The sequence below is a fragment of the Siphateles boraxobius genome, unplaced genomic scaffold, assembly GCF_051911475.1.
Source record: "Siphateles boraxobius isolate OS27281-9 unplaced genomic scaffold, OSU_SipBor_1 13, whole genome shotgun sequence".
Classification (NCBI taxonomy): Eukaryota; Metazoa; Chordata; class Actinopteri; order Cypriniformes; family Leuciscidae; genus Siphateles; species Siphateles boraxobius.
This window is the reverse complement of record NW_027508733.1, coordinates 943,446-959,285: the sequence shown is the minus strand read 5'-3', so window position 1 is coordinate 959,285 and position 15,840 is coordinate 943,446. Positions and strand designations below refer to the sequence as shown.

The following is a 15,840-nucleotide window of genomic DNA, read 5'->3' as shown; positions in this document are numbered from 1 at the left end:
ATTAACATTCACTGTTATTGATAACACTCTTATTTGAGATTAAAGTCGATTTTTTAATGCAGTTATGGATTATATAAAAGAACTGATAAGAATGTAAATGTGTATCTTGAAATGCAATGTAAGTCGCTTTGGATAAAAGCGTCTGCCAAATACATAAATGTCAATGTAAAACTGTTTAACTATTTCTCATTTTTATTCATCATCTTTTGTCTTTGAACTGCTGCAGAATATTAATCATTTCACATTTACATGATTAAAAGTATTTTAGTGAAGCTTCATCAAACCAATATCAAGTGATTTTAAAGCTTTAATCAGTGAAAAACTCTGTTCTTCAGGAGTGTTAGATGATGATGAAGTGAAGTCAGTATCAGTGACGGAGGGAGATTCAGTCTCTCTAAACTCTGGTTTTACTGAAATGAAGGATGATGATGTGATTCAGTGGAGGTTTGAATATAAAACAGCTTAAATCAATAAACGGACCAACAGAATCACTGTATATGATGATGTTCTTGATGGGAGATTCAGAGACAGACTGAAGCTGAACAATCAAACTGGATCTCTGACCATCACAAACATCACAACTGAACATGATGGAGATTATGTGCTAATGATGTTTTCACAACTATGGATAAATTCAGAGTTTCTCAAAAGCATTCAGAGTTTCTGTTTATGGTGAGTAGAGATCATTTCTTTCAAATATTCTTATTGACTATTTACATATTGAATTGTTAAATCGTTTATAGTTTGAATTTACAGACCGTATAAAAACTCACTTGGAACCGAATGTAAGATTGTTGATTAGATTTGATCATATTTCTGTTTATTCAGAAATATTAGTTGATGTCAGCGCTGATATGAGTGTTTATTGACTGATCTGATCTCAGTTTGATGTGTTTATTCCTGAGACTCTGTTCACTGGTGTGGTCCTACTGAAGCTGTGATCCGATTGGTCCTCTCTGCTCTGGTGGGCGTGGCTACTGTCATCATTCTGGTTTATGACATCAGATCCAGAAGAGCTGAACAAGATCTAGCACATACGCGCACATCAGGTACATGATTGATGATGTCTTCTCTCACAAACTGATTTATACATTTGTTATATAAAAAATATATATTTTTATATATATTGCTTTATATTTGTACCTTTTTTTTAGGAAGTATTGAAATCTAAAGCAAAACGCTGAACTTTAAAGGTTCTTCAAGTGTGTTTTTTTGTTCTTCTAGTGTTTTTTTCATAATAAATACTGAATAATTGAGCTTGATTATTTTTGATATTTTAAAAAAAATCTTATTTGTAAGGGTTTATTGTTGATATTTCTCTCAGATACAAAACAATGAATAGAAAGACACACAGATCTCACTTTACTACTGCTGTATATTTGCTGTATGTATTTGCTTGCCTTTATCAATAAAGTTTCTCACTCTGAGGTTCAAGAGTCTCTCCATGTTTATTACATTTATTATGTAGAGCGCCTTGTGGAGGAATACTAACTGTCGAGCGGCGTTTCAGTCGGGGAGGTTTGGTGCTCACGCCTAGAAGAAATAGACTTTCTGATAAGAGGTTTGAGAAGCTTCTGTTAATGAGGTACAACCACTGGTTTACTCGACCCACTGTTTCACTCATAACATGCGATTACAACATAAGATTAGGCCAAAGTAACAAAAGTAGACATGATATTAGCATTCATGTGGTGTTATACACTTGTTTTGTTTTGTAAAACCACTCCTTGCTGCTCTAATGCTGTAAACAACAGGTTCAATGTTCATAAAACATGTTAAAAATAATTTAATAGTTTCATTTATAAACAATGTAGATTATAAATAGTACGTTTTTTCATTACAGTGTTAACAGTTAAATATGTCAGGTCAAGAAAAACGACTCGGTTACTAACGTAACCTCGGTTCCCTGAGAGGAGGGAACGAGTATTGCGTAAGTAGCTTACGCTATGGGAAAACTCCTTTTCTCGAGAATATTGAAGTCTTTATGTAAAACGCATTGCAGCTGCACAGCAGACAGCAATGAGCGAAGGAGCTCGGTCATTGGCTGTGCTGCGGCAACTTGCTCGAACCAATGACGGGGCGACTCTGAATGCGCGACAAATGAGAGCGCCTCGCGCCCGCGCGCGTCAGAGCCCGCCAAGATGGGCGTGGCCAAGAGCTATATATTGGGCGCCCCGTCATGAGAGTTCTTTAGGTTAAAACGCCTGAAGCGAACTAACCAAGCACGGCAGCTTACACAATACTCGTTCCCTCCTCTCAGGGAACCGAGGTTACGTTAGTAACCGAGTCGTTCCCTTTCGAGAGGTCTCTCCTATTGCGTAAGTAGCTTACGCTATGGGAATACCATGCAAAACGCTGTGCGTGCTGAACTTCGCCTTATGATAGCCAGAGGCAGGTGCCTGAGCTAAAAAAGCAAAGTTATCATCCAACCAGCCGGCAGAGGCGAGCTTTATATGTGGGAAAAAAGTAAAGAGCGGCCAGAAGGCGCTCAGTGTAACACAAGCACATACATAATCTAGATACGAACTCATAGTTCTACTAGCATCATGCTGATAGTACATTGGAATGCAATGTCGGGACCTGTAGGTTGTAAAACCTGATAAATGTGGACGGTGAGGCCCAGCCTGCCGCCGCACAAATATCCTCGATCGGTATCCCGCTCGACCACGCCCAGGAAGAAGCCACACTCCTGGTGGAGTGTGCTTTGACTCCCCAGGGGCATTGAAGTCCCTTGGCTTCATAAGCCAGAGCTATAGCCTCAACTATCCAGTGAGAGATTCTCTGTTTTGAAACGGCGGAACCTTTCGTACCTTAGGAAACGAAAAATTAGGTTGTTTCTTCCCAATGGACGTTCCATCACAGGGTCGTGTGACGCTGTGATGGCCGCCACATATACTTTGAGCGTGGAGGGGAAGCGGCCCGCCTCCAGAAACCCTTGTAGAAAAGCGAGTACGTTCGTAATCTCGCATGTTTCAGGGTTCAGGCCCTCGGCGTTACACCAGTCACTGAACACTTTCCATTTCTGGGCATATAAGCGTCTCGTGGAGGGCGCCCGCGCCTCAGCGATGGTTTTTAGCGCTCCACTCGTGAGGTTCCTGGGAGCCCGTTGAGGGGCCATGCATGAAGGGCCCACAGATCGGGGCGGGGATGAAATATCATCCCGCTGGCCTGACTGAGGAGGTCTGGCCTCAGTGGAATCGGCCGTGGTGCAGATTCTGGATTCTGGAAACCATGTTTGGTTCTTCCAGAGTGGGGCTATCAGGAGCACTGCGTTTTTCTCCTCTCTGACCCGACTGATGACCTGTGGCAGCATCGCGATCGGGGGAAAAGCATTTAAGGGGCGGCTCGGCCAGCTCTGGGCGAGCACGTCCGTGCTTTTCGTGAAGAAAAGAGGGCAGTGTGCATTCTCCTTGGAGGCGAAGAGGTCGACCTCCGCCTCGCCGAAGATTTTCCATAACCACTGAATCGTCAGCGGGTTGAGAGCCCATTCTCCTGGGAGAATCTTGTCTCTGGATAGCATGTCTGCCCCTTGGTTCAGCGCGCCTGGCACATGCGCTGCTCTCAGCGAGCGCAAGTTGTGCTGGGACCATAAGATGAGTCTCCTGGCCATTGAATGCATGGAGCTCGACCTGAGACCACCCTGGCGATTTATGTACGACACTTCCGACATGTTGTCCGTTCGGACCAGGACGTGTTCGTTTTTTAGATGTGGAAGCAGGGCTCTGAGAGCCAAAGCGACCGCTTTCATCTCCAGACAGTTTATGTGTAGGCGCTTCTCCGGGTTTGACCAAAAGCCGGAGACAGGCCTGCCCTCGTAAAGGGCCCCCCAACCTATTTTGGAGGCATCTGTTGTGATCATCTTTCTCCTTGTGTTCACAACCAGGCTCACGCCTGACTGGTACCAGTCAGCGGCTTACAAGTGCGTCAGGGCTTTTATACAGCCGTGGTTCGCTCTGATTAAAAGGTGGCCCGAACGCCACGCGTGAGCAGGGACGCGGCTCTTGAGCCAACGTTTGAGAGGACGCATATGCAACAATCCTAGCTGGAGTACGGCCGATGCTGAGGCCATGAGACCCAGCATCCTCTGAAACCGCTTGACGGGGGCGCGCGCGCCCGCCCTGAATGATGTTGCAAGGCGCCGGATGGTGAGCGCGCATTCTGATGAGAGACGAGCTGTCATTTGCATCGAGTATAGAACTATTCCCAGGAAAGAAATCCTCTGGCTGGGAGATAGTATACTTTTTGCAAAATTGATTCTTAGACCCAGGCATTCTAGATGGCTGATAATCCAAGATTTGTGTGTTATTAACTGACTCTCTGATTGTGCTAGGACCAGCCAATCGTCGAAATAATTCAGTATTCGCACTCCCCTTCATCTCAAGGGGGAAAGTGCTGCATCCATACATTTCGTGAATGTACGGGTTGCCAGGGACAGCCCGAACGGAAGTACTGTGTACTGGTAAGACTGTCCCTCGAACGCGAATCTCAGAAAAGGCCTGTGATGAGGCGCTATTGGAATGTGAAAGTAAGCATCTTTCAGATCCACTGAGAGAAACCAATCTCCTGGGCGTACTTGCGCGAGGATATGTTTGGTTATTAACATTCTGAACGAGCGAATCATTAGTGCTTTGTTCAGGTGTCTGAGATCTAGGATGGGGCGGAGACCGCCATCCTTTTTCGGGACGAGAAAATAGCGGCTGTAAAAACCTGCCCTGCTCATAGAGGGGGAAACAGTTTCCACAGCGCCCTTTTCTATTAATTTGCGCACCTCGGTGCGTAGAACATGCGAACACTCCTTTCTCACTTTAGTCTCGACCACAGTCGTAAAACATGGTGGTCAGCGAGCGAACTGGAGCTAGTATCCGTGTTTTATTATATTCCACACCCATTTCGGCATATCTGGAATGTTTTCCCATGCCGCTGCGTGTACAGATATGGGCTGAATACAGGCTAGGGGCGGGCCGCTGTGACGTAGGGACCCGGCCAGCGAATTGCCTGAGCTCGTAGCTCTCAGAGGCGCGGGCGCGCGCTGAGCAGCCAAGTGAATGGGCGCATGTGTGATTACAACAGCGCGCGCTATGTCTGTAAGACTCGCAGCCTGAGCTGGGGTTGTGTTTGACACTGCAGGGACAGTGTTTATAAGTGGGGGTGCATAGACAGTGGTAGGCACATGCGTCACTTTTATAATGTTTCCCGCTTTTACTGGGGATGAATTCATAACTGTGTGAACAGTGCTAGTGTGTAGTGGTGCGTACATGACCGTAGGCATGTGATCTACATTCATGGGGAGTGCAGCCTGAACTGGAAATGAATTTGGCACTGTTTTGACAGTACCTGGGAATGCACACTTTGTGGACATGTGTACCCTTAGTGACACAGGCAGAAAAAGACTCTTTTTGTGTTTTCTGTGTGTCGCCGTAAAAACGGCGTTTGTTTGCAGGTGAGCGAGCTCTGTGACTGGCCCATTGACTGCTGTATAGACATTTCCAGCTGCCTGTACGGGGACTGGGTAATGTTTGAGATTTTGCAGAGAGAGTGGTCCGGCTTTTGCGAGACAGGCACTCTCTCTTCTCATTCCTGAGGCTAGGAAGGCTTTCGAGGCTCAGGGTTCAGCACGATCTTGGGCCGAGGACCCCGTCGCTCAGGAGGCGGCTTGCGGTTGTGGGAGCGCGAGCGGCAGTCTGAGGCACGGGCTGAGAGGCGGTGGGGGCTGCTCTAGCCCGCTGCGGCTGTGGCGGCCTCTGTCTGCTCTGCGATGAGCTGGAGCGTTTAGGCAGAAAATGGCGCATAGCTTGTGAAGCGTTCTGGGCCTCAGTGAAGCGTTCGGCGAGACCTTTAACTGCCAGTCCAAACAGCCCGCTGGTGGAGATAGGCGCGTCGAGAAACGGGGCTTTATCCGCGTCTTTCATCTCCGTCAAAGTCAGCCACAAATGGCGCTCGAGAACAGTCAAATTAGTCATGGCGCGGCCAATAGACTGGGCGGTGGCCTTCGTGGCTCGCAGGGCTATGTCAGTCGCGCTGCGTAGGTCCTTGAAGGCTTCGGGTTCGGGGCCAGACTCGTCCAGGGAGCGGAGAAGCTTGGCTTGGAACACTTGAAGTACCGCCATTGAGTGAAGCGCTGACGCAGCTTGGCCTGCGGCGGCGTAGGCGCGACCAGCGAGAGCTGAAGTAGTGCGGCAGGGTTTCGAGGGGTGGGAAGCCTTGGCTTTCCATCCAGTGGTGGAGGGCGGGCAGAGATGATTGGCCACGGCCTCCTCGAGGGGCGGCGTTCCCTCGTAGCCTATTTCCTTCGCGCCGTCCACAGAGGAGAGCGACGAAGAAAAATGAGGCTTCAGACGCGCAGAGTGGGGGGCTTTCCATGACTTGGTGAGTTCGTCTTGAACTTCCGGGAAGAAAGGAGAAGGCCTTTGCCGAGGGGCCTGCTGGCGCCCTTGCAGAAACCACTCGTCCAGTCGGCTTCGGGTTGGTTCTTCGGGAGAAGACCAATCGAGCCCGAGGTCCTCCACGGCCTTAGAGAGGATGCGGACAATCTCCGTATCCATAGAGGATCCCCCACTCGTGTTAGTTAGCGTCGACGGGGCGGGGTCGAAAGTGGAGCCCGGCCAGTCGCCAGATGCAGCGTCGATGGACAAAGAGTCATCTACTCCCCCGTCGTCCTCGGACGTGCCGAAAGTCACAAGGCCCACCGCTCTGCTAGAGGGGTGTGGGTCTGGCTGGGTGAACTGAACCGGCGGTGGGGAGGACACGAGCGGCGGTGAAGCACGCGGAGACTGGCTCGGCGTGACGTCACTGAGCTCAGGTTCAGGAAGCCTCTGTGAGCGGCGCTTTTTCTTAACACTCGGCTCAAACAGAGGGGTGTCGGCGATGGGCTCGCTCGCGGTGAAAACGGCGAAGCGAGCCCGCAGTGCGGAGAGACCCAGGTCGTCACGTTCCGGACATCTGCCCTTGGTCAAAGCAGCTTCTGCGTGGTCCCGCCCCAGGCAGCGAGCGCAGATGATGTGACGATCCACGTCCGGAAGAAGGTCTCTGCACGACCCGCAGGAAGGCATTTGGAACAACGCCTCAGTAAATTGCTCTTTTACAAATGTCGCGGGGCGAACAGATGTAAATACTTGCGTGTAGTGCGCCGGATGGCTCAGTAGGATGGCGTTCGAAGGCGGCTGAAGATGCCGACGTCCTCGTAGCAATCCCGCTGGTACGCTTTTCCACGGCGGCGAAGGCTTTCAATAATCCGGGGGATTCAGCGAAGAAGGTGTTCGCTGAAGGAGATTAAATCTAAAGAACTCTCATGACGGGGCGCCCAATATATAGCTCTTGGCCACGCCCATCTTGGCGGGCTCTGACGCGAGGCGCGCTCATTGGTCACGCATTCAGAGTCGCCCCGTGATTGGTTCGAGCAAGTTGCCGCAGCACAGCCAATGACCGAGCTCCTTCGCTCATTGCTGTCTGCTGTGCAGCTGCAATGTGTTTTACATAAAGACTTCAATATTCTCGAGAAAAGGATTTTTCCCATAGCGTAAGCTACTTACGCAATAGGAGAGACCTCTCGAAAGGGAACTGACTTCATTTTATATTTTAGAAAAACAAGTATTTATGTTAAGTGAAGTCAAGAAACACTGTCCTTATTTTATTTGTTATAAAAACAAGTATTTTTTCAGGAAATAGTTTTTAAGTTCAACTTAAAGTATCAGGAGATACATTGTTGACGTTACTGTTAAAAATGCGGGGGTGTTGTGTGAATGTAACTAATAAAGTAACTTGTAATCTAACTTAGTTACTATTAAAATCAAGTAATCGTGTAAAGTAACTAAGTTACTTTTTAAAGGAGTAATCAGATTACTTTTTTCAAAGTAACTGTGGCAACACTGTTCACGGATCATTCTATAGGGGGTCGCGAGACTTTCTCTGTGTTCTCAGTGTTACACAGCCAATAAGTGCGCTTCACAAAAGCCTCATTGCAACAGGCTACGTTCACATGTACCCAAATAATTCGTTAGTAAACGCATTGACGGATCAATCGGACTGAAAAGTCTTCATGTAAACACCTTAATCGATCCTAATGAGCTCGATGTAAAATAAATTTCCCATATAGATTATATTAAGCAAAATTATATATGCGATATTGCTCTTTGGTGAGGAACTTCATCTTTGAGTTGTTGTGAATCTCACAGTTAAAACTGCTGTTCTTAAAGATAAACCATTTAATGTGACAAATTTTGACAATGCTTCTTTTATATTTTCGATCGTTGTGGCCAGGGCTTTAGGATTGCTCCCCCGAGAAAATTTTGATTTCTCTGATTTACATGTGCATTTCCAGATATATAAAGACTAAAAAAAATTGTAGTTTGTTTGTCAATATCGGCTCTCTCTTCATCTCCATCACCCTTTTTCTCTCAGTGGCCCTCATTTATCATTCTTGCGTAGAAACGGGCGTATATGTTGGTGTAAGATTATGCTTACACTCCTCTCACCGCCTGATTTATGAAGCTGTGCGTACCTCTGAAATCCAGGTGTACGCAATACCTGCCCTTGATAAATGCCGCGGCTGAAAACGATCGTCATTAGAATAACACGCCCCTATATATTCAAGTATCCGCCTCCCCCACACCCTCATTTTACGCCATGGACACACGGAAGACGGCAAAGAGGAGACACTTCTCTGGAGATCGAGACCATCACCATCATGAAAAATTATTATTAAATCAAACAACAATATTGTTGATGATAAATTCAAAGTTAATTGTATTTTTTTTTCAAAACGCTATAAATCCATCCATTTTTTGTCTAAAAAAACAACAACAAAAACAACAAGAGAACATGCAACATATAATCAGGGACTCATACTATAAATTAATATAAATTAAATAAGTGCAACTGCATGAAATAAATAAAAGCCAAACAAAATAAATAGTAAAATAAATTAAATAGTCAAAATAAAATAAATATTTCCAATGTCACGTTCCAATATTGTCCACCACATAAAACAAATAATTTAAAAATAACACACAGATACAGTCCTTAAATACAACAATGTTAAAAATACATTCAAATCATTTAGTAACACATTTAGGCTAATAGTAAAGTAATAACAATATTCAGGCCTAGTAGGCTACGTGTTGTAGCCATTAACTAAGTGCATTTAGTTTCATATTTGTTAAAAAAATAATAATGTTATTTTTTCCCCATCTATGTTGATTATGAAAAGTGAACATAGGCTAAGATAGGATGCGCAATATATCGTGAGACATGCTCAGACATGATTTTGGCCACTTAATTAAGTTTTGTTTTGTAGAAAGGCTTTCTTTAAAGTGAATTTCGTTTTGTATAAATTGTATCTTAATTTTAATATTTTTTTCATCAACCAATAAAATAATAAATAATAAGCAAATAGCAGACAATATAATCATGAGTCATGACATGGAGGCGCGAGCGCGGTCCCTTGCATTGCATGTGAACTGGAGCGCATCTCATCACAAATAAACCGAAACTCAGTATATGCCTCACAGACATGAGAAATATAGCCCATCTATAAAGAAAGCTTGAAATGTCTTTAAACGAAACAATTATAAACGAAAAGAAATAGGCTACTCTCTCTATAGGCGCGTTCACTACGGAGATGGTGATCATCAATTTCATCTTTGCAGACACAACACTAGTTTATTAATAGAAATAAAATACAAATGTATTTTTAAAAATGGCTTTTATCGCGTTTTGGAAAAGAGCTCCTCATATCTTTTAGTTTGTCAGTGCGTTTTGTGGTGTTAGGAATTGTTTTTCTGCGCATTTCCGCACTAACTCAAAACGTGCGTACATGTACACCACCTCCTGACCTGGCGTAGGATTTGAGCGTGCCGTACGCCAACGTCCATGTTGATAAATCTCAAAGTCACCGTGGTTTTGGGTGTACGCTGGAAATTTGGTGTACGCACTTTTGATAAATGAGGGCCAGTCTCCCTACTTTGGTCCGTCTCTTCCCCTCCAAAAGCTGAGCTTTCTCTGATATTCTTTACATTTTTGTCTGTGTCAGTGATGAAAGTAAACATAAGGTCAACTGATATTTATATACATCAGTTTTCCTGATTATTTTTGTCGGTCATTTAACATTTCTATCCTAAATTAGCTATCAAATATGAAATGTTTAGTTTAGCTACTTACATTTTATCTCACACTTTATGACCATTAACTGAAGCGCTAGAATATGCACACATGAGCTTCTGTGAACATAAAGCCTGCCTACTTTAATTTGACTGGTCATCTCAAATATTTTGAGGTTGATGAGCGGTGACAGACCGCAGAGGCAGTTCAGACGAGAAGATCTTGGTGCTGTGCAATATCCTTGCAGCACTAAAGAAGAGTTGATACTATATTGGGAAATTATTTTACAACCTTTATTATTTACACCTCGGAAATATACTGAAGTCTGGACCTCTGTAACTTCATAAAAGACTACAGCCATGGTTGTGGCTGGTTAAGACAAACTAAAAGGAAAGAGCTGGCATCGCACTTGAAAGTGCTGGAACTGAAGATAAGCTACTTTATGTGAGTTTTTATATGACAGCGTAAGGAAGATGAATGAGTGAAACTCTTCCCACATGCAGTGCAGTGATACGGTTTCTCTCCAGTGTGGATCCTCTCGTGTGATTTTAGGGATCCTGAATCACTGAATCTCTTATCGCAGTGTGAACACATGTAAGGTTTCTCTCCAGTGTGGATCCTCTGGTGCCGATTCAAATGTGAAGCTCTACTAAAAGTCTTCCCACACTCAAAGCACATATGATCTCTTACACCAGTATGTATTTTCTGATGTGCTTTTAAATCCGGCAGATGTGAAAAACTCTTTCCACACAAAGAACATGAATGTGGTTTCTCCTTCGAATGAGATTTCAGGTGAATCTTCAGGCCTGAAGCCCTCGAAAATGTTTTGCCACATTGATCACATTCATGCAGTTTCTCTCCAGTGTGGATGATCATGTGATTCTGAAGGTGTCCTTGTTGTGTAAAACTCTTCCCACACTGATCACATGAGAACGGTTTCTCTCCAGTGTGGATCCTCATGTGATCCTTAAGATTCTTTTTGCAGGTGAAACTCTTTCCACACTGAGTGCAGGTGAAAGATTTCTGAGATCTTCTCTGATGTTTCTCCACTTCATTCTCCTCATTCTCATCCATCTGGTCTGAAATTAAAGTAAAAAAAAAGTGCTCAGTAAATCAATCAATCAAAGAGAAAAAAAATGTAGTGAAAAAAATATATGAAACCCTCATGTAATTAAAGAAAGTATTGAGTTGTGTTCAAACAATTATTATACAAGATTATGATGATTTTGATGCATTATATCCCTGGAATTTTCCATGAAAGGTGTACACTGACGAACGCGAAACATTTTACAGTTTCTAGGGGGAATGTAAACATTTTGTTTTCAAATGCAAAGTTTCTCATGGGAAATCAAACTTTTTTGTGAGGGAGATGTAGGGGTGGCATCAGGCATTGGTTCAGGCTTTAGGATTGTCAAATGACTAAAGAAACATTATTAGCACGCTGGTGTAAAACTGTATATTTCTCATCTGTTACAACCCACCGCTACCAATGACAGAAATAAGCTGAGTTAGAATAGCAAAACACTGGTGTAAACGGCCTCTGAAACGTTTTGAGCTTCCAGATGTAGTCGAAAATGCATTAATCCGGATTGCTTTCGTAGTGTAAACGCTCAAGTGGTCGATTGTGTTCAAACAGCTACAAAAGACGCCAGCTCTCCGCCTGCGGACCTAACATGTAAATATTATGAGAAGCGTGCTATTTTAACTTTGACGGCTAAAGACCCAAGTTTGATTTGAAGAGTAAAAACGTTGTGTTTGACGATGTGGATTTGCAGCTTTAAGATCAGAAACAAAAGCTGTATTCTGTTAATCTCCAGTCGCGTTCACATGCAAATTGTGTGAGCTTATTTCGTCCATTAGATTAAAGAATTGAGAAAGCCCATCATTTGCCGGCCCACAGTCCCTCTGCTCGAAGAAATCAGGACAGAAGTGGTTGAATGTAAACAAAAGAGACAGATTAAAACACAAGGTGTAATTGGGAATGTGTCTCCCTCGTCTACTTCTGATCCAATAAACCTAAACGCATCTCAATACCAGGTGTAAACAGAGCTTTTCAATCTTCTTTCATCCCTTTCTTGATCTTGTGACAAACAAAATTTAAAGTAAAAGAAGACATTTAAATTGACCAATCAGCAGATTGTAGCTTTCACACATCGTACTAAAGGACCTTTATCACTATCAGCACTTCTTTACCGATCACTAATGGCCCTTGTGGAAAGAAAGATGAGCTTGGAACAGGAAAGAAAACGTCTTTGTCCATTTGCAACCCTTTAGGGGGTCTGAATAAATCACATTTTTGTAGTGAGAACTATTAAATATTCGATAAACTATGCAACTACCTTAAATATTAACATTTTAAAAATGTGCAACAATGCTACAATTTTAACACGGCGGCGCGTGCAGACACAGCGGCTACTCTCAGTCCCAGTATATTTACCCTCGTACAATTCGTTGCGTTTAAGTGAGGAAGTGTTCGTCGCGTTTGTCTATTTCTAGGCGCACATATAATCGGATGTTTCTGTTAGAGATAAACAGAACTTTTTATGAGTTAAACTCTGTGGACGCTGATGAGCTTCGGGCATTGGGATTACTTCGCCGACCTATTACCTCATCGACCTCGACTGCTGTAATACAACCGCTGAGAAGGCGTCGCAAGCAGCTTGAGAGGAAGCAGAAGAGGGGAAAGCGTGGAGGTATCCAGGCTAGGGTAGCGGCCAGCCCACACAAACCGGCTATTCCAACCATTTTGCTTGCCAATGTACGCTCTTTGGATAATAAAATGGACCACATACGGCTACTGAGATCTGGCCAGCGAACTCTCAAAGAATGCTGTGTTTTTACATTTACGGAGACGTGGCTCAAAGACAACATTCCGGACGCCGCCATTCAGCTTGATCAGCTGACGTGTCATCGAGCGGACAGAGTCCTCGTCGAGGGCGGTAAGACCCGCGGGGGCGGGGTCTGTGTTTACATCAATAATGCTTGGTGTCGTGATTCTGTGGTAGTCTATAGACATTGTTCACCCCTAGTGGAGTTTTTAATTGTCAAATGCCGACCCTTTTACATTCCGAGAGAATTCACAGGGATCTTGCTGGTCGCTGTTTACATTCCACCCAGAACTAACAACAACGACAGGAACGAAGCACTCAGCCAATTGTATCATGCCATCAGTGAGCAACAGACAGAACATCCAGACGGATTCCTCATCCTGGCTGGAGATTTTAACCATACAGACCCCAGATCTGTGTTTCCAAAAATATACCAACATGTTGACTTTCCAACACGGGGGGAAAATATTTTGGATCTGGTTTATACAACCCACAGAGGGGTATACAAAGCTTCACCCCTCCCTCCCCTTGGTCTCTCCGACCATACCACTGTCATACTAATACCAGCATACAGACCAAGGGCGAAAGTCACTAAACCAGTCCAAATACATGTACGTGTGTGGCCAGAAGGTGCCTCCTCAGCACTTCAGGACTGCTTTTCCACCACAGACTGGGACATGTTTAAACAGGCAGCAACTTACAATCATCACACTGATATTCAGGAATATCCAGAGACAGTCACTGCCTACATCACCAAATGCATTGATGACGTAACTGTAACTAGGACTATCTCCATACGTGCTAATCAGAAGCCATGGTTGACAGGAGAGGTTCACAACCTGCCAAAATGCTGCCATCAGAGCTAGCAATGATGAAGGCCTGAGAACAGCTAGGGCCAACCTGTCCCGGGGCATCAGAAAGGCAAAAAAGCAGTATGCTAAGAGGATAGCCCATAACTTCAGAGACAGCAGAGACACAAGGAGACTGTGGCAGGGAATCCAGACAATCACGGATTATAAGCCCCCACCACAGACCTGTGACAGTGATATCCCTCTGCTTAATGAACTTAACTTCTTTGCACGCTTTGAAGCATACAACACCACCCCTGCGCAGAAGATTACACCTCCTTGTGACGACCAGGTTCTGTGTCTCTCTTCGGCGTGATGAGATCCTTCTCTAAGATCAACACCCGGAGGCAGCTTGTCCGGACAATATACCTGGTCGGGTGCTAAAGGATTGTGCAGAAGAGCTCAAAGATGTCTTCACGGACATCTTTAACATTTCTCTGAGCCAGGCAGTTGTCCCCACATGCTTTAAAGCTACCACAATTCTACCAGTTCCCAAGAAACCAACCCCATCTGTTTTTAATGACTATCGTCCTGTTGCACTGACTCCTATTGTCATGAAATGCTTTGAATGGATAGTCATGCAACACATTAAAACCATAATCCCCCCCCCCCCCCCCCCAAGAACCCCTTTTAGTTCGCATATCGGGCCAACTGATCCATTGATGATGCAGTTTCTACTGCTCTTCATTCAGCCCTCTCTCATTTAGAAACAAAAAATTCTTATGTGAGAATGCTTTTCATAGATTTTAGTTCAGCATTTAATACCATCATTCCACAGCAGTTAATACAGAAATTGGACCGGCTTGGCCTAAACAACTCTTTGTGCAACTGGTTGTTGGACTTTCTTACCGGAAGACCACAAGCAGTTTGGGTTGGTAACAACACATCCAACACCATCACATTGAACACAGGGACTCCCCAAGGATGTGTTCTCAGCCCCTTGCTTTTCACTTTGCTAACCTATGACTGTTCACCAATGCACAGCACAAATCGCTTCATAAAATTTGCGGACGATACACCTGTGGTGGGTCTCATCAACAACAATGATGAGACAAACTACAGAAATGAAGTGTGCCAACTGGCCAGGTGGTGCAGCGAAAACAATCTCCATCTAAACGTAGAGAAAACAAAAGAGATTGTTGTGGACTTTCGGAGAGCTCACACCCAGCACCCTGCTCAAAACATCAACAGTGCTGTTGTGGAGAGAGTAAGCAGCACCAAGTTCCTGGGTGTGCACATAACAGAGGACCTCTCCTGGTCTACCAAGACTGCATCACTGGCTAAGAAAGCCCAACAGCGCCTTTGTTTCCTCCGCAAACTAAGGAGAGTTAGAGCCCCGGCACCCATTATGTGCTCATTTTATCATGGCACCATTGAAAGCATCCTGACCAGCTGCATCACTGTGTGGTTTGGTAACTCTACCACTCACAACCAGAAAGTGCTGCAGCGCATAGTGAATGCAGCGGGAAAGATCGTAGGTGCCACACTGTTTTCCCTCAAAGACATTTACAAAGCACAATTAACTAAAAAAGCACTCAGCATAGTGGGTGATCCCACCCACCCCTCACACGGCTTTTTTAGTCTTCTGCCGTCTGGGAGAAGGTATCTGAGCCTACAGGCCCGAACCACAAGACTGAAGAACAGCTTCATCCACCAGGCTGTCAGGAAGTTGAACTCTCTTCCCTCTTAGCCCTTCCCTCAGATGCACTGAACTGTGACTCTTTGCCCCATAGCCACACATGGACACACACATGCACACACACACACACTTTGAAAATTGCTGCTCTTTTTCTTTTAGCATAATGTTTGCGATTTTAAATGTAAATCTATTTAAATTATAATGTGCCTAATGTTTGTATTGTGATTTATATATATTTTTAATACTTGTCTGTGTTATGTTGGGGTTTTTACACCATGGGTCTGATGGAAACGGAATTTCAATCCTCTGTATGTCCTGTACATATAGTAGAATTGACAATAAACTGAAACTTGAACTTAACACTTCCTGTTTTTAGACAAAATCTATTTATTTGATTTTTTTTTTTTTTATGTTGTTGTTTTTGCAAGAT

The 15,840-nt window shown here is 44.4% G+C and overlaps 1 protein-coding gene across 3 annotated transcripts in view; it reads right to left on the bottom strand.

The window, feature by feature from the left end:
• Positions 1 to 15,840, bottom strand: part of LOC143735712 (uncharacterized) — a 237,035-nt gene that overhangs the window by 15,722 nt on the left and 205,473 nt on the right. The window contains exon 2 of one of the 3 annotated variants that reach the window (XM_077225898.1): positions 10,596 to 11,174. The exons of 1 other annotated variant lie outside the window; for it this stretch is intronic. In XM_077225898.1, the coding sequence (XP_077082013.1) occupies positions 10,596 to 11,174 (579 nt within the window). Of the gene's footprint in view, positions 1 to 10,374; positions 11,175 to 15,840 lie in introns of those variants that run through there. One more of the 3 variants, XM_077225897.1, reaches the window with a different exon arrangement.